The sequence below is a fragment of the Carcharhinus amblyrhynchos genome, chromosome 23 (assembly GCF_965287045.1).
Source record: "Carcharhinus amblyrhynchos chromosome 23, sCarAmb.v2.hapA, whole genome shotgun sequence".
Lineage (NCBI taxonomy): Eukaryota > Metazoa > Chordata > Chondrichthyes > Carcharhiniformes > Carcharhinidae > Carcharhinus > Carcharhinus amblyrhynchos.
The window spans coordinates 46,131,640-46,156,235 of NC_137346.1; the positions used below are offsets into that span (position 1 = coordinate 46,131,640).

General features: G+C 41.4%; 1 protein-coding gene across 5 annotated transcripts in view; it reads right to left on the reverse strand.

Moving 5' to 3' along the window:
• The window catches only part of cux1a (cut-like homeobox 1a), a 507,476-nt gene that overhangs the window by 282,830 nt on the left and 200,050 nt on the right, over positions 1 to 24,596 (reverse strand). For all 5 annotated transcript variants that reach the window (XM_080211032.1, XM_080211029.1, XM_080211030.1 and 2 more), the window contains exon 3: positions 3,969 to 4,016. In XM_080211032.1, the coding sequence (XP_080067158.1) occupies positions 3,969 to 4,016 (48 nt within the window). The remainder of the gene's footprint in view (positions 1 to 3,968; positions 4,017 to 24,596) is intronic.

Genomic DNA, 24,596 nt, shown 5'->3' on the forward strand with positions numbered 1-24,596 from the left:
TTATAGTGAAGGCTAATAGATTTCCTTTCTTAACTGCCTGCTGCACCTGCACGCGAACTGTACGACTTCATGTACAATGGCACCCATTGTACCTCTCAATACCAATGTTCCCCAGTCTGCCATTCTTCAAAAATATTCTGTTTTTCTACTTTTCCCACCAAGGCAGACATTTCTAAATTTACCACATTCTTACTCACTTTAGCTGTTTAAAGCTTTTTGCAGCCATGTTGCATTCTCTTCACAGCTTTCTTTCCCACGTAGCTTTGAATTGTCAAATGTCGATTTTTCTTTATTAATTTATAGGATGTGGGCATCACTGGCTAGGCCAACATTTATTGCCCACCTTTTTGTGCCTTGAGAAGCTGCTGTTTGAGCCACAGTAGTTCATGCGGTGTAGGTACAGGCTATGCTGTTAGGAAGTGAATTCCAGAATTTTGACCTAGCAATGGTGAAGGGACAGTAATATATTGCCAAGCCAGAATAGTGAATGACTTAAAGGAGAATTTTCAGGGGGTGGTGTTCTCGGGTATCTGCTGCCCTTGTGGGGCGACATGGTGACACAGTGATTAGCACTGCTGCCTCACAGCACCAGGGACCTGGGTTCGATTCCCAACTTGGGTCACTGTCAGCGTGGAGTTTGCACATGCTTCCCACGTTTGCGTGGGTTTCCTCCGGGTGCTCCAGTTACCTCCCACAATCCGAAAGGTGTGCTGGTTAAGTGAACTGACCATGCTAAATTCTCTCTCAGAGATAAACAGATGCCGGAGTATGACTACTAGGGATTTTCACAGTAACTTCATTGCAGTGTTAATATAAGCCTACTTGTGACATTAATAAATAAAAAATCTTTTTGATTTGATTTACTTTTGTCACGTATTACCATAAAGTGAAAAGTATTGTTTCTTGCGTGCTATACAGACAAAACATACTGTTTATAGAGAAGGAAACAAGAGACTGCAGAATGTAGTCGTACAGTCATAGCTAGGGTGTGGAGAAAGATCAGCTTAATGCAAGATGTCGCCCTTTCAAAAATCTGACAGCAGCAGGGAAGAAGTTGTTCTTGAGTCGTTTGGCATGTGACCTCAGACTTTTGTATCTTTTCCCCGATGGAAGATGATGGAAGAGAGAACGGTGTGCATAGGGTCCTTAATTATGCTGGCTGCTTTGTCAAGGCAACAAGAAGTGTAGACAGAGTCAATAGATGAGAGGCTGGTTTGGATGGATTGGGCTGCATTCACGACCTCTCTGTAGTTCCTTGCAGTCTTGGGCAGAGCAGGAGCCATACCAAGCTATGATACAACCAGAAAGAATGCTTTCTATGGTGCATCTGTAAAAGGTTGGTGAGAGTCGTAGCTGACATGCCAAATTTCCTTAGTCTTCTGAGAAAGTAGAGGCATTGATGGACTTTCTTAACTATTATATCGGCATGGGGGAATCAGGACAGGTTTTTGGTGATCTGGACACCTAAAAACGTGAAGCTCTCAACCCTTTCTACTTCGTCCCCGTTGATACAGACAGGGGCATGTTTTCCTTTATGCTTCCTGAAGCCGATGACAATCTTCTTTGTTTTGTTGACATTGAGGGAGAGATTGTTGTTGCTTCACCAGTTCACCAGATTCTCTCTCTCATTCCTGTACTTGGTCTCGTCATTGTTTGAGATCCGACCCACTACGGTGTTGTTGTCAGCAAACTTGAATATCAAATTGGAAGGGATTTGAAACACGTTGTTGCTCGTGGCATGCCCTCTTGTGCTCTTCATTGAACCCTGGTTAATCCCTGGCTTGGTGGCAATGGTAGAGTGGGGAATTGTGGAAGAATACAATTTTGCTACTGCTGATGTCCCATAATGCCTCATGGATGCCTAGTCTTGAATTGCTAGATCTGCAAAGAAACAGTACAGCACAGGAACAGGGCCTTTGGCCCACCAAGTTGCACCGATCACACTGCCTTACCTAGACCAACTGCCTGTATTGTTCTATAGCCCACCTGTCCATGGGCCCATCCACATAAGTCTTAAATGTTGCTTGCCTATTTGTCTCAACCACTTCACTTGGCAGTGGATTCCACCCTCTGTGTAAAACACTTTCCGCATACATCTCTACTGAACCTTTGCCCCCTTACCTTAAACTTGTGTCCCCTTGTGATTTTCATTTCTGCTCTGGAAAAAGCTTCCCACTTTCACCCTATCTATGCCCCTCATAATTTTATTAACTTCTAACAGGTCACCCCTTAGCCTCTGTCTTTCCAGGGAGAACAATCCCAGTTCATTCAATCTTGCTTCATAGCTAATACCTTCCATACCAGCCAACATCCTGGTAAACCTTTTCTGTACTCTCTGCAAAGTCTCCACGTCCTTCTGGTAGTGTGGTGACCAGGACTGGACACAGTATTCCAAAAGTGGTCAAATCAATGTTTTAAATAACTGACATAATTTGCCAACTTTTAAACTCAATGCCTCGGCCAATGAAGGCAAGTATGCCATATGCCTTTTCCACCAACTTTTCTATCTGTGTTGCCACTTTTCACGATCTGTGGACCTGTACTCCCAGATCTGTGTGTGTCTATGCTCCTGATGGTTCTGCCATTTATTTTATAGCTCCCACCTGAACTGGATACACCAAAATGCATCACCTCGCATTCGTCTAGATTAAATTCCATCTGCCATTTCTCCACCCAATTTTCCACCCTATCTATATATTGCTGTATTCTCTGACAATGTTCATCACTATCCATAATGCCAACAAACTTAGTGTTATCCGCAGACTTGCTAATCAGACCAATTACGTTTTCTTCCAAATCATTTATATACATTACGAACAACAGAGGTCTCAGTACTGATCCCTGTGGAACACCACTAGTCACAGGACTCCATTCAGAAAAACAACCTTCCACTGCTACCCTCTGTCTTCAAGGGCCAAGCCAGTTATGAATCCATTTAATTAGTTCATCCTTGATCCCGTGTGATTTAACCTTTTGTACCAACCTTGTCAAATGCTTTAGTAAAGTCCACGTAGACAACATCCACAGCCCTTCCCTCTTCAATCATTTTTGTGACTTTGTCAAAAAACTCAAATTAGAGAGACATGACTGCCCTCGTACAAAACCATGCTGTCTGTCACTAATAAGACCATCTATTTGAAGTCTGTCCCATTTAACACGGTGGTAGTGCCACGCAACACGATGGAGGGTATCCTCAATGTGTAGACAGGGCTTCTTCTCCACAAAGATTGTGCAAAAAAGTGTTACAGCAGCTATAACTGAGCTCCAAGTCATTAATAAACAAGAGATAAGTTTGAGTATCAGAGATAATGATGGGATAAATTCTAATAGCAGTTGTTACAACCGACATAGTTTCTATATATAAAAAATGTTACTTAGAAATTCTGCACGTTAAGTGAATCAAACCAAAAACGGTGGGAAAGTCAACAGTTGTGCTGTGTCTTAACACTTGGTGACATTTTTCTCATTTCCTCAGGATTGCACCTCCAAGTTAAAATATAAATACCTGAAAAATCTAGCAAAAGCACACAACTACTATCAGCACAACTGTCACCATTAATGCTAAAGATAGCACTGTTCTTAGCAGACTGTAGAAAAGGGAGCTCGATTTAAACAGTGCAATCATATTGATTGCAAATTATAAACTTGGGAGACCAGCAGACATTTTGAAGCTTTTCTGCAGCCACAAAGATAATTACTGTTTTTGGATCTGTGCCTTTAAACACATTTCAGAAGATGACAACAACACTACAGCAAGTTTGAGGTTCTGAAGTAAAAGAGCAAGACATAAAAGCCAGCTATCTCAATTTCACAGCAAACGACATGACAGTAAAAGCTTTACTGTTAAAGATGGTGCAATTTAATTGCTAAATTTAGAAAATTTAAACAACGTTTGAATGATATTCTACAAACACATGCTTAAAACACTGCGCGTTATTCGGCATTAAGAAATCTGAAATGAGACTCACCTCTGCCTGGAAACTCTTCAGTAATGGTGCCACTAGTTTCCTCAAGTCCTGCAGTCAAACAGGTGGAAGTGGGGAAGCAGAGTGGGAAGGATAAAAAAAAAGCTCATAAGCAAAAGGGTAATAAAATTTCCAATCTATCATATAATTTATCTTGTTTATCTTGTATGAGGCCATCATTTGCCAATTTATTAAACAATTTTCTGTATGAAATAATGATAGCTATGCAATATTATAGAGCATAAGTAAACTTCAGTTTCATGTCTCATAAACTTTCAATTAAAATTATGAAGTGAACTCTTCCGTTTACAGTCTGGGCTCACATCCGAAGATGTATATTTGCTCCAAGTACCAGAGGGTGCCTCATGTCATCTGCCAGCTTGAGTTGGTGCTTTTGAAAAGTGAGAAAATTTGGAAACACAAAAATCACTCTTTGGATTTAAAATGGAGGCTATCACAAAACATCATTTTAACATTGCAAATTCTTTTCTCTTTCATTCTGCATTTCCTTATTATGTTAGCAATGTCACACTTTGCAAATTTTCTACCGAACCCTCAAATAAATAGATGTAAATGTTTTTCTATAACTGGAAAGGTTTTTTTCTTCTACTCCAAGCAGGTGCCAGGTACTGTTCTGTCCCTGTATGTATGTACTACTAATAAAAACAGCTTTTCATCTGTTTTTGGAATTTACAGAATATACATTAATCAGCTGTGATTTTATTTTACGACTATTTCCCCAGAATAGTATGTAGAAGGTAAAATGTTCCTCGGGACACACATTATTAGACAACAGAAACTCTGGTTGCTGTTCTAAAAATGTTACTCAGTGTTTTCAGACTTCAATTTCTCTCATTTTTGTGTCAGTACACACTGCAAATTGCTTGCCAGAATGTCAGTTGAATGTCATTTCATTTCCAGTTATGAATCCAGTCACATTTTGCAAGGAGATTAGTTTACAAGTTATCAGGATAGGAGGTTAACTGTATGCGAACAACTCGCCATCCCTCAGGTCCAAGGTCAAACTTCTTCTATGAAGTCCAATGCTGGATCCACACTCTACCATAGGTGGAGCAGGCAGTGTTTGAGGAGGCGAATGCATGGGATGCTCAGATTTTGGTACACTTATTCTGCTGTTTGCATTTGGCATCCACTGTGGCCTACCGGAGACATTCAAAATAGTTGGCATATTTGTGGATGTTTTTGCTTCAATATGTGTGAGGTTGAGCAACAGATTCCCACATAATTTCAAATATGAAAGCAGATTGCTGAGGTTAGGCTGTTTCCCTTGGAGAAAAGAAGGCTGAGAGATGATTTTGTAAAGATGTTCAAAATCATGAGGGGCTCGGACACAGTAGATAGGGAGAAACCGTTTCATTCATAAAAGGACTGAGGACAAGAGACACATTCTCCCTGTGTCGGCATGGGTTTCCTCCAGGTACTCCAATTTCCTCCCACAGTCCAGAAATGCAGGTTAGGTGGATTGGCCCATGCTAAATTGCCTCACGGATGTGTAGTTAGGTGGATTGGCCATGGTAAATGCATACGGTTATAGGGATTTTGGGGGGGGTGCTTGGGTAAGGTGCTCGGGTAAGGTGCTCTTTTCAGAGAGTTGGCACAGACTGGATGGGCTGAATGGCCTCTTTCTGCATCGTAGGAATTACGGTAGGCACAGTGGCACAGGGACAACACAGGAAGACATGTTCAATTCCAGTTTGGTCACTGTCTGTGCAGAGTCTGGACATTCTCTCCATGTCTGCATGGGTTTCCTCTGAGTGCTCCTGTTTCCTTCCACAATCCTAAAGACATGGAAGACGTGAACAATTTGCCAGGTGTTAGCGATGGAAAGGTGGTAGGACTGGAGGGTCTCAATGACGTTATTGTTACTAGAGAGGCGGTGCTTGACAGACTGGAGGGACTGATTGTGGACAAGTCCCCAGGACCGGATGGAATGCATCCGAGGGTTCTGAAAGAAATGGCGGAGGTGACATTGGATGCCTTGGTGGTTATTTTCCAAGTGTCACTGGATTCCGGGAAGTGCCGGAAGATTGGAAAGCGGCTAATGTTACGCCGTTGTTTAAGAAGGGTGCCAGGCAAAAGGCAGGGAATTATAGGCCGGTTAGTTTAACGTCTGTTGTGGGTAAAATGTTAGCATCCGTCATCAAGGAGGAAATAGCAAGGCATCTTGAGGGGAATTGCTTGATAGAGCAGATGCAGCACGGTTTCGCTAAGGGGAAGTCGTGTCTGACAAATTTATTGGAGTTCTATGAGGATGTGTCTAGGGCGGTGGATAGAGGAGAGCCGGTGGATGTGGTCTTCCTTGATTGTCAGAAGGCGTTTGACAAGGTACCTCACAAGAGGTTATTGCAGAAGGTAAGGGGGCATGGAGTTGGGGGTAGGGTGTTAGCGTGGATGCAGGATTGGCTGTCAAATAGGAGGCAGAGAGTGGGGGTTAATGGGTGCTATTCGGATTGGCGGTTGGCGACTAGTGGAGTGCCCCAGGGGTCAGTGCTGGGGCCTCAGCTATTTACCATTTATACAGATGATCTGGAGGAGGGAACCGAGTGTATGGTATCGAAATTTGCTGATGACACCAAGATTGGTGGAACGGCAAATTGCACGGAGGGTGTGGAGAGTCTGCAGAAGGATCTAGATAGGCTGGGCGAATGGGCCAGGAAATGGCAAATGGAATTTAATGTTGGCAAGTGCGAGGTGGTCCACTTTGGTAGGAATAATGGTAGGAAGGACTATTACTTACGTGGCAAAAAACTGCAGCAGGCGCCGGTGCAGAGGGACCTCGGGGTCCTTGTGCATGAGTCGCAAAAACCCAGCCTGCAGGTGCAGCAGGTGGTCAGGAAGGCGAATGGGATGCTGGCCTTCATAGCGAGGGGGATTGAATATAAAAGTAGGGAGGTCTTGCTGCGGCTGTATAGGGCATTGGTGAGGCCGCAGCTGGAGTACTGTGTGCAGTTTTGGTCGCCGCACTTACGCAAGGATATTTTGGCCTTGGAGGGAGTGCAGAGGAGGTTTACTAGGCTGATACCGAAGTTGAGGGGATTGAGCCATGAGCAGAGGCTGAATAAACTAGGCTTGTACTCGTTAGAGTTTAGAAGAATGAGGGGAGATCTCATTGAGACATATAAGATGATGAATGGGATGGATAGGATAGAGGTGGAGAGACTCTTCCCGCTCAGAAAGGACAGTAGGACTAGGGGGCACAGCCTCAAGATAAAGGGGGGGCGGTTTAGAACGGAGTTGAGGAGGAACTTCTTCACTCAAAGGGTGGTGAATCTCTGGAATTCTCTGCCCGTTGAGGTGGTGGAGGCTGCCTCGCTAAATATTTTTAAGACGCGGGTTGATGGGTTTTTGATAAGCGAGAGGATGAAGGGTTAAGGGGAGAGGGTGGGAATGTGGAACTGAGCCACGACAGATCAGCCATGATCTTATTGAATAGCGGGGCAGGCTCGAAGGGCTAGATGGCCTACTCCTGCTCCTATTTCTTATGTTCTTATGCTGGTTAGGTGTACTGGTCACTGCTAAATTCTGAACAGGTGCCAGAGTGTGGCGACTAAGAAACTTTCACGGTAACTTCATTGCTGTGTTAATGTAAGCCTACTTATGACAGTAATAAATAAACTTTAAAATATGGTTCTATGGCACAGATTTAAAGTAAATAGCAAAAGAAGCAAAAGCAATAAGAAGAAAACATGTTTTCACACAGCGAGCGGTTACGGTCTGGAACACACTGCCCGAGAGTGTAATGGAGGCAGGTTAAATTGAGGCACTCACAAGGGAATTTTGAACATTGTTTGAAGAGGATAAACATGCAAGGTTATGTGGAGAAGGTGGGTGAATGATACTCAGTGGACTGCTCATTCAGAGGGCTGGTACAGGCACCACCAGTCAAATGGTGTAACAATGATCTGAAATTCAGTGCAATAGACAACTGGCATCAGAATGGTGCATGGGCCACTAGTTTCAGAAAATTTGTATCTTTAAATTGTCTTGCACAACATCAACTTCTTTTGAGAGCTGCTGAAATGCTTCTTTTGCAATTCAATGTTGGGAAAGGAATCCCATTATAAAATTTGAAGTTGATAGTAAAAACAAAACAACAGCTGAAGCAGGGAAACTAAATGTTGAATGGGAACTTTAATATTAGTTAAAAAAATGAAGAAGTAATAGTCTTGTCTCACTAAATGTTTACGAATGACTAACATGGTAAACAGGGAAGGGTCCACGGATGCTGTCTACATAACTCCGATATTGTTTCCCCACATCAGACAACAAACAAAAGTAAAAACAAAAACATATAGAATTTGAGGTAAACTTTTGGAATGAGGTATTCATTGGAATGTAGAAAACAGAATAAGATGACCAAGAAACCATTGATCATTCGAAGAACCCATCTGGTTCACTAAGATCCTTTTGGGAAGGAAATCAGCCATCCTTACCCGGTCTGGCCTACATATGACTCCAGGGTCACAGCAATATAGTTGACTCTCACCTGTCCTCAAGCAAATAGGGATGGGCAATAAACACTGGCCAGCCAGCCAGCAATGCCCATGTCCCATGAATCAATTTAAAAAAAAGCAAATCTATGAGGACCAGCAGAAAGTGGCAAACAACACTCAGCCACGACTGACAACTCCAAATGAAAGGAGGTCAGATGGCCATGTGGCCCATTGTTACTGCATTACCTCTTGAGCTATCCAATTTGTCTTCTCCTCCCCTGTTCTTTACCCACAGCCTTGTGGATTTTTCTTTTTATATCATGGGTCATGAGCAGAAAGAGGGAAAACACTTGTTTTAGTGGAAAAGAGTATTCATCATACCTCATCTAGATGATGAATGTCCAGTCCTAGACACGCTTCAGGAAGAATGCATTGTCCAATAAACAAACACAGTACTGATTGACCAGAATGATAGTGGGGTTTAAATTGAGGATAGCCACATAAATCTGATGTTATTCCCTTAAGTTCAGACAGTTGACAGGTGATTGAATCGGGGTGTTTAAAAGGATAAAAGAGATCGGTATACGCAGAACAACGATTTTCTTTAATCAGAGAATCCAGAACAAAAGTCATTGAGGTTTACAGCATGGAAACAGGCCCTTCAGTCCAACTTGTCCATGCCACCCATTTTTTTAAACCCATAAACTAATCCCAATTGCCCGCATTTGGCCCATATCCCTCTACACCCGTCTTATCCATGTAACTAAAGACAACATGGTACCCACCTCTGCTACTACCTCTGGCAGCTGCTCCAGACACTCACCACCCTCAGAGAAAAAACTGGCCCTCTTGGCCACTTCTGTATCTCTCCCATCTCATTTTAAACCTATGCCCTCTAGTTTTAGACTCCCCTACTTTTGGGAAAAGATATTGACTATCAAGCTGACCTGTGCCTCTCAGTATTTTCTAGACCTCTATAAGATCAGCCCTCAGCCTCCTATGCTCCAGAGAAAAAAGTCCCAGTCTATCCTTATAATCCAAAGCAAGTCCCGGTAGCATCCTAGTAAATCTTTTCTGCACTCTTTCAAGTTTAATAATATCCTTTTGATAACAGGGTGACCAGAACAACATACAGTATTCCAAGTGTGGCCTTACCAATGTCTTGCACAACTTCAACAAGATGTCCCAATTCCTGTATTCAATGTTCTGACAAATGAAACTAAGCACGCCAAATGCCTTCTTCACCACTCTGTTCACTCCTGACTCCACTTTCAAGGAGCTATAAACATGTACCCTTGGATCATAGAAACCCTACAATGCAGAAAGAGGCTATTCGGCCCTTGGAGTCTGCATCGACCACAATCCCACCCAGGCCCATCCCCATATCCCTACATATTTACCCACTAATCCATCTAAGCTACGCATCTCGGGATACTAAGGGGTAATTTAGCATGGCCAATCAACTTAACCTGCACATCAACTTAACCTGCACATCTTTGGATTGTGGAAGAAAAATGAAGCACTCGGAGGAAACCCACGCAGACACAGGGAGAATGCCTTTGTTCTACAGATCTCTTTGTTCTGTAACTCTCGCCAGTGCCCTACCATTAACTGAGTAAGTCCTGCCCTGGCACAATCTACCAAAAATGCATCACCTCTCATTTGTCTAAATTAAATTCCATGTGCTGTTCGTCAGCCCACTGGCCCAATTTATCAAGATCCCATTGGAATCTGAGATAACGTTCTTCACTGTCCACTATGCCACCAATCTTGGTGTCATCTGCAAATTTACTAACCATGCCCTCTATATTCTCATCCAAATCATTAATATAAATGACAAATAACAGTGGGCCCAGCACTGATCCCTGAGGCACACCGCTGGTCACAGGCCTCCAGTTTGAAAAGCAACTCTCCATTGTCAAGAAGCCAATTTTGTATCCATTTATATACCTCATCCTGGATCCTGTGAGATTTAACTTTATGCAACAATCTACCTTGTCAAAGGCCTTGCTAAAGTCCATGTAGACAACATCAACAGCACTGCCCTCATCTACCTTCTTGGTTATCCCTTCAAAAAACTCAATTAAATTTGTGAGACATGATTTTCCACTCACAAAGCCATGCTGACTGTCCCTAATCAGTCCTTGCATCTCTAAATGCCTGTAGATCCTGTCTCTCAAAATACCTTCCAACAATTTACCCACCAATGTGAGGCTCACTGGCCTGTAGTTCCCAGGCTTTTCCCTGCAGCCCTTTTTAAACAAAGGCACAATATTTGCCGCTCTCCAATCTTCAGGCACCTCACCTGTGACTGTCCATGATTCAAATATCTCGGCTAGGGGACCCGCAATTTCCTCCCCAGCCTCCCACAATGTCCTAAGGTTACACTTCATCAGGTCCTGGGGATTTAACTACCTTGATGCACTTTAAGACTTCCAGCACCTCCTTCTCTGTAATATGGATACTCACAAGACATCACTATTTATTTCCCCAAGTTCCCTAACATCCATGCTTTTCTCAACAGGAAATACTGACGAGAAATATTCATCAAGCTACGCAATCTTTAAATTAGATTTAATTTGAATAGCCAAGGCAGTGAAGCCAGGAAATATTTCTTCCACACAAAGGTTGGTGAAAATCTGATCTCTCTCCCAAAAGGCTGTATATGCCGCACGCACAGAATTGTTATAGCACAGGTGGCAACCATTCAGCTCTGGCGCTACAATTTACCCAGTGACACCCCAGCTCTCTTCCTATAGTCCTGCACATTCTTTCTTTTCAGGTAATAATCCAATTCCTTCTTGAATGTCTCAGTTGAGCTTGCCTCCACCACACCTGACCACTCACTGTGTGAAAGTTTTTCCTCATGTATCCATAGTTTCTTTTGCCAATTACTTTCAGTCAGTGCCTGGTTCTCCGTCCTTCTGCGAATGGGAATAGCTCTCCCCATCAACTCTGTCCAGACTCACCATGTTTTTGAACATTTCTATCTAACTCCGACACTCTCAAAACTAGACACAGATGACGCCAAACCATACTTTAGTACAAGTTTACACAGTTCAATCAAATTTTCAAGATGAAGACTGACAGATTTTAATTAGGCAAAGGTATCATAGGTGGTAAATTGACCATGATCTAACTGAATGGTGAAAGGGTTATGAATGACGCCCAGTCCATTATGCAAACCAGCTTCCCAACCATTGATCAGGTACACTTCCCACTGCCTCGGAAAAGCAGCCAGCATAATCAAAGGCCCTGGACATACTCCCTTCTACCTTCTCCCATCAGGAAAAAGATACAAAATTCTGAAATCATGTACCAACCAACTCACCAATATCCCTGTTGCTATCGGACTTTTGAACGGACCTACCATAACGATAGGAAGTGGGAATAGCTTGATCTTGGATTTGGACATAGCTCAGCACAACATTGAGGGCCGAAGGGCCAGTACTGTGCTGTATTGTTCTATGTTCTATATTAAGCTGATCTTTCTCTACACCCGAGCTATGTTTGTAATACTACTTTCTGCACCCTCTCCTTTCCTTCTCCCCTATGTCCTGTATGAATAGTATGCTTTGTCTGTATTGTGCATCAGAAACAACACATTACACTGTATCCTAATACACATGCCAATATTAAATCAAACAGGCTCAAGAAGCTGAATGCTATGTTTCTATGAAAATATTGCAATAATCTATTTTTAAGCATTCTTTCTATTTTCACAGACAATACAACACAGTATATCGATTGCCAATACAGCTGACAGCACCTAACATCAAGTCAGAGGATGAGACAAACAAATTAAGGTTTAGTGCTTCTTAATTTAAATGAAAAAATGTGACATGTGTATGTTACAGTGCACTGCTCGAGGAAGCAAACTATAATCTCTTAAATCAGTGCAGTTTCAACTTACTTGTGTGCGTGGCACAGCCTTTATGTTTCCAATATACTTCAATCACCCTGTCTATAATACATTCTGTCTCTGCAGCGTCTAAGGTTCACAGACTGACCTAGCTGTGTCTCTTATCTGATTGGCTCTGACCTACAAGGTGGCTTTCTCCCCTGTACACAGTCCAAAATATTGGGCAAATGTTTTACCAGTAATAACTACCCACTACATTTCCGATCGACTTTGCTGACAATATGTTCTTTTCATTATCCAGATGCACTATGGCTGGCTAGTATTCCTAGATTCAATATAGAGGAGATAATGAGATGCAGTGCAGTTGTTCCTTCTTTGGTGACATCATTAGCCCAGCTGTCACTTTCTATTTATGAAGTGGTCTGTCTCACACACACAATGACAGGCATCTTCTGGCATCTCACCCTTCTGCATTCCCACATTCCTTGTTATTCTGAACAGAATAATGAAAGACCAACACCTGGTGCCACTCTGGATTCATTCAGCCAGCTACTGTGGTACTGGCCTCAAACTGAACAACAAATGCAAGGAATCCAAACATACTGCTGTTCAGTACAAATTGTTGTTTATCATTTCACTCCAGAAACTCCATGGAATTGCAAAAACTGCATTTCAGTCGTGGAAAGTTAAAAATGATCCATTGCTAGCACTGAGCTCACTACAGAATCAATTCTGCACTATAAAATTGAGAATTGCAAGTGGTCAATACATTTTTACTTCAGAAAATTAAAACTAAATCAAGAAAGTGACCAAGTTTTTAAAAATTATTTAAACTTAAAAAAATACAAAAGGGTCACTTTGGCACTAAATCGTTTTCCAATTTCCCAGTATATGACAATAAATTCCGAAACTGCTTCGTAATATTTTCTTGTACCAGGTTTTGGTGCAAGTGTACACGTGAGTTTCATTTCAAAATTATGGCACAGTTTACCATCTCAATGAAAATTGAAACTTGCAGTGTGGTAAACAGGCATTACTCAGTGTGTACAGTTTGGGTGTGATACGACTTATTTCAAGATTGGCATTGAGCGAAAACAGTCAAACATCAAAAGGGACTATTCAAACCGTTCTTGCTCATTTAAACCATAAACATGCTCTCATGTAGTCAACACCATGCAATTAGTTTTCCAGTAAATTTTCTTACTGTGTTTAAGGCCAGAGGTAAGGTAAGGAACTGTAGGGTTCACGTGTAAAAAGAATCAAATAATCCCTAAATTCAATTTCTCATTTACAAGTACAAAGTTGTACGACCAGATGCACCTCAGTTTAGGTCTGTGACTAGTGGAATTTAGACAATAGGGGTGGCACGATATCAGTGGTTAGCACAGCTGTCTCACAGATCCAGGAACCGAGTTCGATTCCAGCCTTGGCACTGAGCGAAAACCTATGTGGAGTTTGCATGTTCTCTCTGTGTGAGTTCCCTCTGGATGCTCCGGTTTCCTCCCACACTCCAAAGACGTGCAGGTTAGATGGATTGGCCATGCTGAATTGTCCCTTAGTATGCAGTTTGGGGGATTAGCAGGGTAAATAATGGCTACAGGATCGGGCCTGGGTACAATGTAGACTTTGATGGATCGAAGGGCCTGCTTTTGCATTGTAGGGATTCTATGATTATAATTGCTATTATAATACAGCTATAGACAATGATACAAAATGTTTCCCTTTGAGAACACCAGCCAACAATTCGCTCCTCCAATCCCTTTAACATTTCTCTCATACAGCAAAAGTTAGTTTCAAAGTAAAATATTGCCATTTACTGACTTAGTGCTCAAATCTATTACTAACAAATAATGTTATCCTCATTGCCATTATTTCTGAGAAAGGAAACTTTTCTTAAAGATAAATATCATTAAAACATGTATACATCAGGACCAGATCAGTCACCATGCACAGCATCAACGAGGATCCCACATGATTTGGACGACATCAAAACTGGACAGCTCATTATTTCGTTCCCTAATCAGCTGCATGCTATTGAGGAAAATAAACTGGTCTACTGCTACCTTCCAAATGAAGGAAATAGCTGAACACAGGCAATTTACAGTCCTGCTGAAAAACAGCATATAAGTTGTTAATTTGGATGTGTTTGTAAAGATAAAAATTAACAAGAGTATGTAAATGAACACTAAGATAAAGTTTTTCCAGTCTCTTAACCAGAGGTTGATTTTGTTATTTTTCCACCATTTAGTCTCTCTCTAGCTTGTACTATCCTGTAAAGCAGGAATTCTCAACTGAAGGCTCTGAAGCCCTCTAGAAGTTTACCAGTTTTTAGGGGATCTGTAATGATCCAAAAATGTGTCAAGCGTGGGCCATGTGAAATTTGCCTAGATCTCCGTGTCTGATATGTTTCAAATCCATGCCTAAGCAATACAGCCTTGCAAAATGGCCAACTGCCAGTAATTGAACTTCGCCACTTGCTTCTAAAGTATGTCCTGTCATCCATCACTCCAGCCTTGACTTTTCTTTATTCATTTAAGGGATGTAGGTGTCACTGGCAAGGCCAACAATTATTGCCCATCCCTAACTGCCTTTGAGACAATGGTGAGCTGCTTTCTTGAACCACTGCAGTCCATGTGCTGTAGGTTTACCCACAGTGCTGATAGTGAGGGGATTCCAGGATTTTGACCCTAGTACTAATAACCCCTCAATTAAGTCTTAATCCAGTGCCTAGTGCCACCAGTTTCACATTTACTAAGGAAAAAAGTTTAAGTGTGCAATTATTTTTCATATGGTGTGTGCAGGGCACCTGTGTTAATTGCATCAACTGAGGTTAAGTGCACACAGGTAAAGGGCATTGATTGCTCAAGCAAATATAAAGAGACAATTATTGACAAAGGAATAGAGTGGAGTCAGGAGATACATGCCTGTAATGTTCAACTCTGTGAATAAATCTATTCCAAGTAAATAGTGAATCTGGTTTCTTCCTCCACCAACTGGCTAACGAAGTACAACAGTCTGTGAAACTTTTGTAACACAGAAGCAAAACAGTCAAGAACTGCTGTAAAGAATATCTAGAAATTTGTTCCTGCATCCATCAATAACGTCAGGTGAACAAGATCAGAAATAGATGCAAATCAACTTCATGAACAGCAGTTAACAGCAGGAGTGGCACAGTGGTTAGCACTACTGCCTCACAACACCAGGGAACCCAGATTCAATTCAGCCTCGGGTCACTGTCCGTGTGGAGTTTGCACATTATTCTTGTATCTGTGTGGGTTTCCTCCGGGTGCTCCAGTTTTCCTCCCACACTCCAAACATGAGAGAGTTAGGTTGATTGGCCACACTAAATTGCTCCTTACTGTTCCAAGATGTGTACATTTGGGGGATAAGCAGGGTAAATATATGGCATTCTGGGGACAGGGGCAGGGTGGGATTGTATTCAGTACAAATTTGATGGGCTGAATGGCCTCCTCCTGCACAGTCGGGATTTGTTGACTCAATATCACAAATTCAACATGTGCAAAAGCTGTGCAGTCTCAGCATATACAGTATACTTAAATTCCCAGAATCTGTACAATTGGAATATTTTTCTTTAGCCTCCAGCACTTCCTGATTTTTACATATCAATGTGCCAAAACAGACCATTCAGTATGTGTTAGTTCTACAGCTCATGAGCCTCCTCCCATCTTACTTCATAACACAATATTAACATACAATAATTATATTAAAGAACAAAGCCTTGCTGACGTAAAAGCAGGGATTTTTAAAATCCCATGAAGGGCAGTGAAATTTTTGTTTAATGGCCCATGAACTTGAGAGAGGGAGACAGAGACACAGTGTAAAGTGAGAGGAGATAGAGGGGCAAAGAGGAGAAAGAATGTGTACATTACATGTTGCTCCAGTTTACAAAACGTAATTGAAATGAAACAGATTGTTTTGATAACTAACTAATCAATTACAGTCGTGAGACAAATCTTGAATATTGATGGAACAGAGGAGGAGAGAAAGTATTATCATTTCTGTCATTCTAATTTGATTTTGGTTAAAGAAATTGGCACTTTTAAAGCCAGCAAAGTCTTTTTGGAGACCAGATAAGATTGGAAGACTGGAGCACAGGAGAGAAATAATGAAAGAATAGTGTGCAAGAGGAGCTTCTAGTGTCTCACCACCTGTAATAAAGGATGAGCTTGGCAGAGGGGTGAATAGAAGGTTGAGTAAGATGACTGACAGCAGATCTAAAGGGAGAGGAAGATGAGGAAGGTTGTTCAAGAGAGGTAAGAGGAGGAGGAAAGTGAATAGGTGGAGGGCAAGATAGGTGGAAAATTGAGCAGAGATTTTTTTTGCCAGCTGGCAAAATATAGAAATATCTCTTTATGAAGGAAGATTGGGCCTCTACCCATTGGAGTTTATAAAAATGACAGGTAACCCTATCAAAATATAAAAGATTTTGAAGAGACTTTATAGGCTGGATAACAGGAGGATGTTTCCACTTGTTGGGGACACAGTTTAAGAATAACAGATTTCCCTTTGAAGACAGATTTGGAGAAATTTTGTTCTTCTATATATGGAATTCTCTTCTCTCCAAGGAGCACTGAAGGTTGAATCACTGAATTTCTTCAAGGCAGAGTTAGACAAATTTTTGATAGCGGAGTGAAGGGTATGGACGGGAAAGTAGAGTTGAGGATATAGCCCGATTGGCTATGATCTTATTGAACACAGCAGCAGGCTCGAGGGGCCGAAGGACCTACTCCTGCTACGTTGTCACATCAACTGAAGAATTGTTATTTATCCACAATTCCTTCCAAATTCTTACAGCAACATCACTAAATATTTATAGACTGATCTTTTTATCAGGCTCAGAATGCAGAAGTTATATCAGAAAAATCTTCAACTACACAAATCACAAATTTTGTATTTAAGATACTTATTAGCTTTTAATTATATTGTAATCAAAATGTTAGTTTAATGTATTCATGATGTTTTATTTTACATGAAATTAGGAAGCCATTGTTCTGAAGCAGTTAAACCCACAAACTGCAGACACACTGTTAGAAGGAAGTGATTAGGTACTTAATAAAGTACAGCTGCTCAATGTTTCAAATAAAGGGTTTCTGTCAAGGAAATACCACACTTCCTTAAATACAAACCTTAAAATATTGGCAAGTCTCATTCAATTGTCAGGAACATGGCTCAAACCAGCATCAGATTTGCTTCTTAAATTTAAAACCCATTTAGTAATGTTGAGAGGTCTGTCTGACAGACATAAATAATTACAGCAATATATTCTTGTCATAATTCAGTTCATTCCTTACTGGAATTAATGTACAAAATACTGACAAATCAGTTATTTATTTAAATATATCTTTTAAAATACAAGTGCACTATTTTAACACAATTAAAATGAGTATGAGAGAAAATTAACAAGTACTGGTATGATGCATTTTACAGAAAGCAAAAACTGAGCTTAAACATGCCTACTGCTCTATCGCCCACCCACACTTTGGCAAATCAGATCACAAGGCTGTGCTCCTGCTCTCAGTTTACAAGCAAAAACTGAAGCAGGAGAATCCATCAAAAAAAGTCATGCAATGTTGTTCTGAGGAATCAGCTGATCTCCTACAGGCTGCTTGGAGTCAGTGGACTGGTCAGTATTTAAAAATTCTGTGACCAGCCTGAATGAGTACACCACTACAGTAACTGACTTCATTAGTAAGTGTGCAGAAGACTGTGTGCCAAAGAAGCAAATCCGGAAACCATGGATGAACAGGGATATCCACTGCTTGCTGAAGTCCAGGCGTTCAAGTGGGACGACACTGACCCATACAAGAAAGTCAGATACGATCTAAGGAGATCCATCAAAGATGCCAAAAGACAGTGCCAGACCAAGCTAGAGTCCCAGGCTAGCCACACCAACCCACATCAACTATGGCAAGGTCTGCAAAACGTAACAGGCTACAAGATAAAGGCATGTAAAATCTCTGGCTCCAATGCATCCCTCCCTGATGAGTTCAATGCATTTTATTTCCATTTGAGCAAGAGGTCAGCGAGAGCATGCCCTCCTCCCTGGGGTCACCATTGCAGATGTCAGAGCAGCTTTCTCAAAGGTCAACACATGGAAAGCGACTGGCCCAGTTGGAGTACACCTGACGAAGGGGCTAACCCCGAAAGCTTGCGAGTATATTATCAAATAAATAGGTTGGACTAAAACCTGGTGTTGTCAGACTTTTTACCCAGTTGGAGTACCCAGACAAGCACTCAGCTCATACGCAGATCAGCTAGTGGGAGTATTCATAAACATCTTCAACCTTTCCTTACAACAATCTGAGATCCCTATCTGCTTCACAAAGATGACCATCATCCCAATACCCAAGAAAAACCAAGCAGCGTGCCTTAATGACTATCGGTCAGAGGCTCTGACATGCATCGTTATGAAGTGCTTCGAAAGGCTAGTCATGGCACAAATCAATTCCAGCCTCCCGGACTACCTGGATTGCCGCAACAGTCCACAGCAGACGTCATCTCCCTGGCCCTGCACTCAACCCTGGAACACCTAGATAACAAGGACACCTATGTCAGACTCCTCTTTGAGTACAGCTCAGCCTTCAACAACATTATTCCCATGAAACTCATCTCCAAACTCCGTGGCCTGGGCCTTGGCGCTTTCCTGTGCAACTGGATCCTGAACTTCCTAACTCACAGACCACAATCAGCAAGGACAGGAAACAACACCTCCTCCATGATCATCCTCAACATCCTCTTGCACCCCACAAGACTGTGTTCTTAGCCAGCTACTACACTCTTTATACACCTATGACTGTGAGGCCAAATTCCCCTTCAATTTGATTTTCAAGTTTGCTGACAACACCACCATAGTAGGTCAGGTCTCAAACAGCGATGAGACAGTACATGGTTGAGACAGAGAATCTAGTGCACTGCTGCAACAACAATAATCTCTCCCTCAATATCAACAGAACGAAGCAGATTGTTATCAACTTCAGGAAGAGTAAAGGAGAACATGCCCGTCTACATCAATGTAGAAAGTAGAAAGGGTCGAGAGCTTCAAGTTTTTAGGTGTCCAGATCATCAACCACCTGTCTTGGTCCCCCCCCATGTTAACGCAATAGTTAAGAAAGCTCACCAATGCATTTACTTTCTCAGAAGACTAAGGAGATTTGGCATGTCAAATATGACTCTCATCAACTTTTACAGATGCATTCTTTCTGGTTTTATCACAGCTTGGTTTGGCTCCTGCTCTGCCCAAGGTTGCAAGGAACTAAAAACATAGAAACATAGAACATTACAGCACAGTACAGGCCCTTCAGCCCTCAATGTTGTGCTGAGCTGTGCCCAATCCCAAGTTCAAGGCATCCTCTCCCTATCATTCTGGAACGCTCCATGTGCCTATCCAATAACTGCTTGAAAATTCCTAAAGTGTCCGACTCCACTATCACAGCAGGCAGTGCATTCCACACCCCAACCACTCTCTGGGTGAAGAATCTACCTCGAACATCCCTCCTATATCTCCCACCATGAACCTTATAGTTATGCCCCCTAGTAACAGCTACATCCACCTGAGGAAGTAGTCTCTGTACACCCACTCTATCAATCCCTGTCATCATCTTATAAACCTCTATCAAGACGCCTTTCTACCTCCTCTGCCCTAAACAGAAAAGCCCTAGCTCCCTCAACCTTTCCTCATAAGACCTACCCTCCAAACCAGGCAGCATCCTGGTAAATCTCCTCTGCACTCTCTCCAATGCTTCCACATCCTTCTTATAATGAGGTGACCAGAACTGAACACAATATTCCAAATGTGGTCTCACCAACGTCCGGTATAGTTTCAGCATAACCCCGCGGGTCAAACCCAAACCCCCTGTTAATAAACACTAACACACTATAAGCCTTCTTCACAGCTCTATCCACTTGAGTGGCAACCTTCAGAGATCTGTGGATATGAACCCCAAGATCTCTCTGTTCGTCCACATTCCGTTGACCCTGTAATCTGCATTCAAGTTTGTCCTACCAAAATGAATCACCTCGCACTTATCAGGGTTAAACTCCATCTGCTTGAAACTCCATCTGCCAAAGGACAAAAGGTCGTGAGCCCAATCCATCACACAAACCAGCCTCCCATCCACTGACGCTGTCTATACTTCCTGCTGCCTCGGCAAAGCAGCCAACATAATGAAGGACCCCACGCAGCCCGGACATTCTCTCTTCCGTCGGCAAAAGATACAAAAGTCTGAGATCACATACCAACCAACTCAAAAACAGCTTCTTCCCTGCTCCTGTCAGACTGCACAGTCGCTGAGCAGAGACTGATAGCCAAGTTCTGCACACGAGGACAGCTTCAACCGGGATCTTGGGTTCATGTCACACTACTTGTAACCCATCATGATTTGCCTGGGCTTGCAAAATCTCACTAACTGTCCTGTCTGGAGACAATACACATCTCTTTAACCTGTGCTTAACGCTCTCTCCACTTACATGTCTGTACCCTTAAGACTTGATTACCTGTAAAGACGTGCATTCCAATCATTATTTTATATATTGAGTTTGTGTCTTTATATGTCCTGTTTGTGAATAAAACTCTCACTCACCTGATGAAGGGGCAGCGCTCTGAAAACAAGTGACTTTTGCTACCAAATAAACCTGTTGGACAACCTGGTGTTGTGAGAGTTCTTACGCTGTCAGACTTATGCAGAATGTATTAAGTTGATCTTTCTCTACACCCTAGCTATGACTGTAACACTACATTCTGCACTCTCTCCTTTCCTTCTCTATGAACAGTATGCTTTGTCTGTATAGCGCACAAGAAACAAGATTTTTTATCTGTATGTTAATATGTGACAACAAATCAAATCAAAGGATAAATCAAAGAGTTGTAATGATCTTTAAATCTAGGCCAGTAGCCAAAGAAGCTGGTTTCTGCTTTCTATATCAATAAACTTCAGCTCACAGACTGAGAAGCTAACGATCTGAGTTATGTAAAGATAAATCAATTAATATCAGAATAACTGACGTTGCAAACAATTCCAGTCCAAACATGAAAATGAGAAACAAATCGAATGAAAACAGTGCACCCATCCGTTTGACTGTGGGCGGTTTCCTAACTTATGACAAATGTCGTTGTGGTTTCTGGTAACAACAAGCTCTCTCGATTTTTGTTTACTGTATATCTGTTTTTCCTTTACAAAACTGAAAGTGCTGAGCTGGCAGCGCATCATCTAGGAGGATGGAAAATATGAGGAACAGGGTCCACACAGAAGTTGCTCATGAGTATAATATCTAAATGTAGATCAAATCTTGCTACATTTAATCCCAATTACAAAAGCCTGTTAATCCTACAGTGAATGCAATGATTCTTGTCGAACATTAAGCACACTTGATAGATAGCCAAGATGTAAACAATGTACTTGAGAAGATGGACAGTTTACATCTCCGCATTTACATTGAACTTTTACCATTAATCCCATTCATACCAAAAATCAAGACCTCAGACAAACAGCCTTGTTGCTGCCCTGGAAGATGCAATTTTTTCTGATGTTGTCAAAATATGAATTTTTTTTAGAATGGTGTAAGATTTCTCAGTTAGATGCTACAACTGCCAATTACTAAGCTATGTTTAAACCACACAAAGATGTATAGGTTTAGCATAAATAGGCAAAAAAAAATTTTCTCAAGTTTAATACACAAAATTACATTTTACTGGCCTCCAAAAAAGGTAAAAAACAAAATTAGCAGTAAATGGACTGAAACCTAAATAAAAAGTCAACACATTTCATAGAATCGCTACAATGTGGAAGGAGACCATTCGGCTTATAGAGCCTGCACTGATAACAATTCTACCCAGGACCTACCCCCACAATCCCACAAACTTACCCTGACACGAAAGAGTAATTTAGCATGGCCAATCAACCTAACTAACACATCTTTGGACTGTGGGATCTTTCTGCACTTCCACATCACTGCATCAGGGCATAATACGATATTAACCCCCTCTTCCATTAATCTGTCTCCAGGAACACCCTGTGCTTTAAATCTCAAATGCACTATGACAACATTCACTACCCAAGAACAATTTAACCAGGATACTTTGGCCCTGCATAATTCAAATGAACACAATGGAAGAAAGAGTTTTTTGATGTGTTTGGGGTCTTCCTTTTAAGAGCATGAAATAATTTGATCATAGCCAGTCTGAAGATCATGAAACCATACCTGAAGTATTTTTCAATACTTTCAAGGCATAATTTAGCTAAACAAACTGTAGGCTTTCTGGCTGCATCAGTCACCCTATATTTAGATTCTCAAATGTTCACTTCAGTTTAAGGGCTCTGATCAAATTGTTTTCTTTCTGACACCACATCGAAACTCACCAACATACTTCTGAGATTTCAAACTATCAAAAAATTCACCAAAACGTTCACTTTTTTGAGTCTTGATATGGCACGCACTTACAACTTACCCAAGTCAGGAAATTTAGTTGCAGATTGGCAAGGATCAGAGTCCTTCAAGAAACCACTTCTCGATTGCCAATTAACCTAAATTTTAGAATTGTACCTCTCCTGTTCCCTATTAAACCCTCTGCTCACAACCGATCTTGCAATTATCTCCCATACAGTCACTTCTGCAAACCTCTTCCCACCACCATAAGTAGTGTAAACTCAATTATTAATAGCTCATTGCTTTTGTTACACGTAGATATTTGCAACACAGTACGTGGTCATTCACCTTATGGTGCCTCAAAATGTGTGCTTGTAAACCATTTTCTGTCCAGATGGTTAAATTCTGCACAGAAACGAAAAGCAGTCAGCCAAAAATCAAAATTAGGAATATAATTGGCCCAGCTTGGGAAAAAAAAATCTAACTGCTCCAAAATCCTCAACTTGAAGATGGACTCACATTTGCTACACACTGATTACAGTAAACGAACTGCTGCATATAAAATGGTATGATGTGGAGTTGCCGGCGTTGGACTGGGGTAAACACAGTAAGAAGTCTTGCAACACCAGGTTAAAGTCCAACAGGTTTATTTGATAGTAAACACCACTAGCTTTCGGAGCGCTGCTCCTTCGTCAAGTGAGTGACCTGAAGAAGGAGCAGCGCTCTGAAAGCTAGTGGTGTTTACGACCAAATAATCCTGTTGGACTTTAACTTGAAGTGTGAGACTTCTTACTGTATGAAATGGCAGCCAGGCAAACATGTGTTTAGTGGTACGTGGGCAATGACAATTAAAAGTTCTGGAAAAACAATCCAAATGCAAACATTTTAAATGTGACAGAACCACGAATATTCAGCAGTGACAGCTGAAACTTCTAACAGTGCAATCGAAGAACTTTGGTTGACTGGCTTGATTACAGATTCACTGAATCATCTTGGGGCTTCACTTCATTAAATTGGCTGAAGAGTCTGTCAAAAATATTTGTTTCCTTCACTGTATAAAGTTAATCCAAAACTAGCCATTGAAGCATAATCACTCACTCTTTGGAAAAGATCAAAGAACAATGTATCCAATTTACAGTAAAAATCCTGTAACTCCATTAAAGTTCCTTTAGAAATTTTAGTTTGATTTGTTCAAATAAGATTAATTAGGCACCCATTTAGAGTTAGCTGGATACTCCTATAATGCTCACCAGCATTGCAACAACAGGGAAACTCTTAATGTCCAATACAAAAGGTTTCTGATTTATAAGACATTACAGGATCAAGAGAGTAGAACAGCTTTAATAACTAACTATGGTGAGGTCCTTCTGGAAGGTGCCAGAGGACCTGACACACTGCAATGAATTATTTGTGACAACTCCACTTTCATTGCTTGGACCTGCTGTTAAATTGTCTCATTAGATTTGTGGGTGGGAGACAAGGGAAAGGGACAAAACATGGATAAATTCAACATTCCGAAAATATATTCTGCCTTCATTTTTACAAGTAGAAGGAACAGTGTTGGGTATATAAATCCAATGTTTCATAAAAATTAAAGTGCATTGTGTATTATGTAGGAGGATAAATCCAACCATATGCTGCAAACTTGAAAGTAAATTGTGAAGAGAATTGTTCAGAACCAGTGGAATTTACAACACACAAGGAATTATTCAACCTGTTGAGCCTGTGCAAAACTAATCCAAAAATAATCTAAAGTAAGAGAATTTTATAAATCAGCTGGAGTATTGTACACAGTACTGTATACTTCAGGGAAGATACAAAAAGTCTTAGACAGGGAATGGAGGTTACCGAGAAATTACCAGGGCTGAGGAACTTGTGTTACTTTGGAGACAGTGGGGCGGAGGGGTTGGAAAAGGTAGGACCACTTTCTTG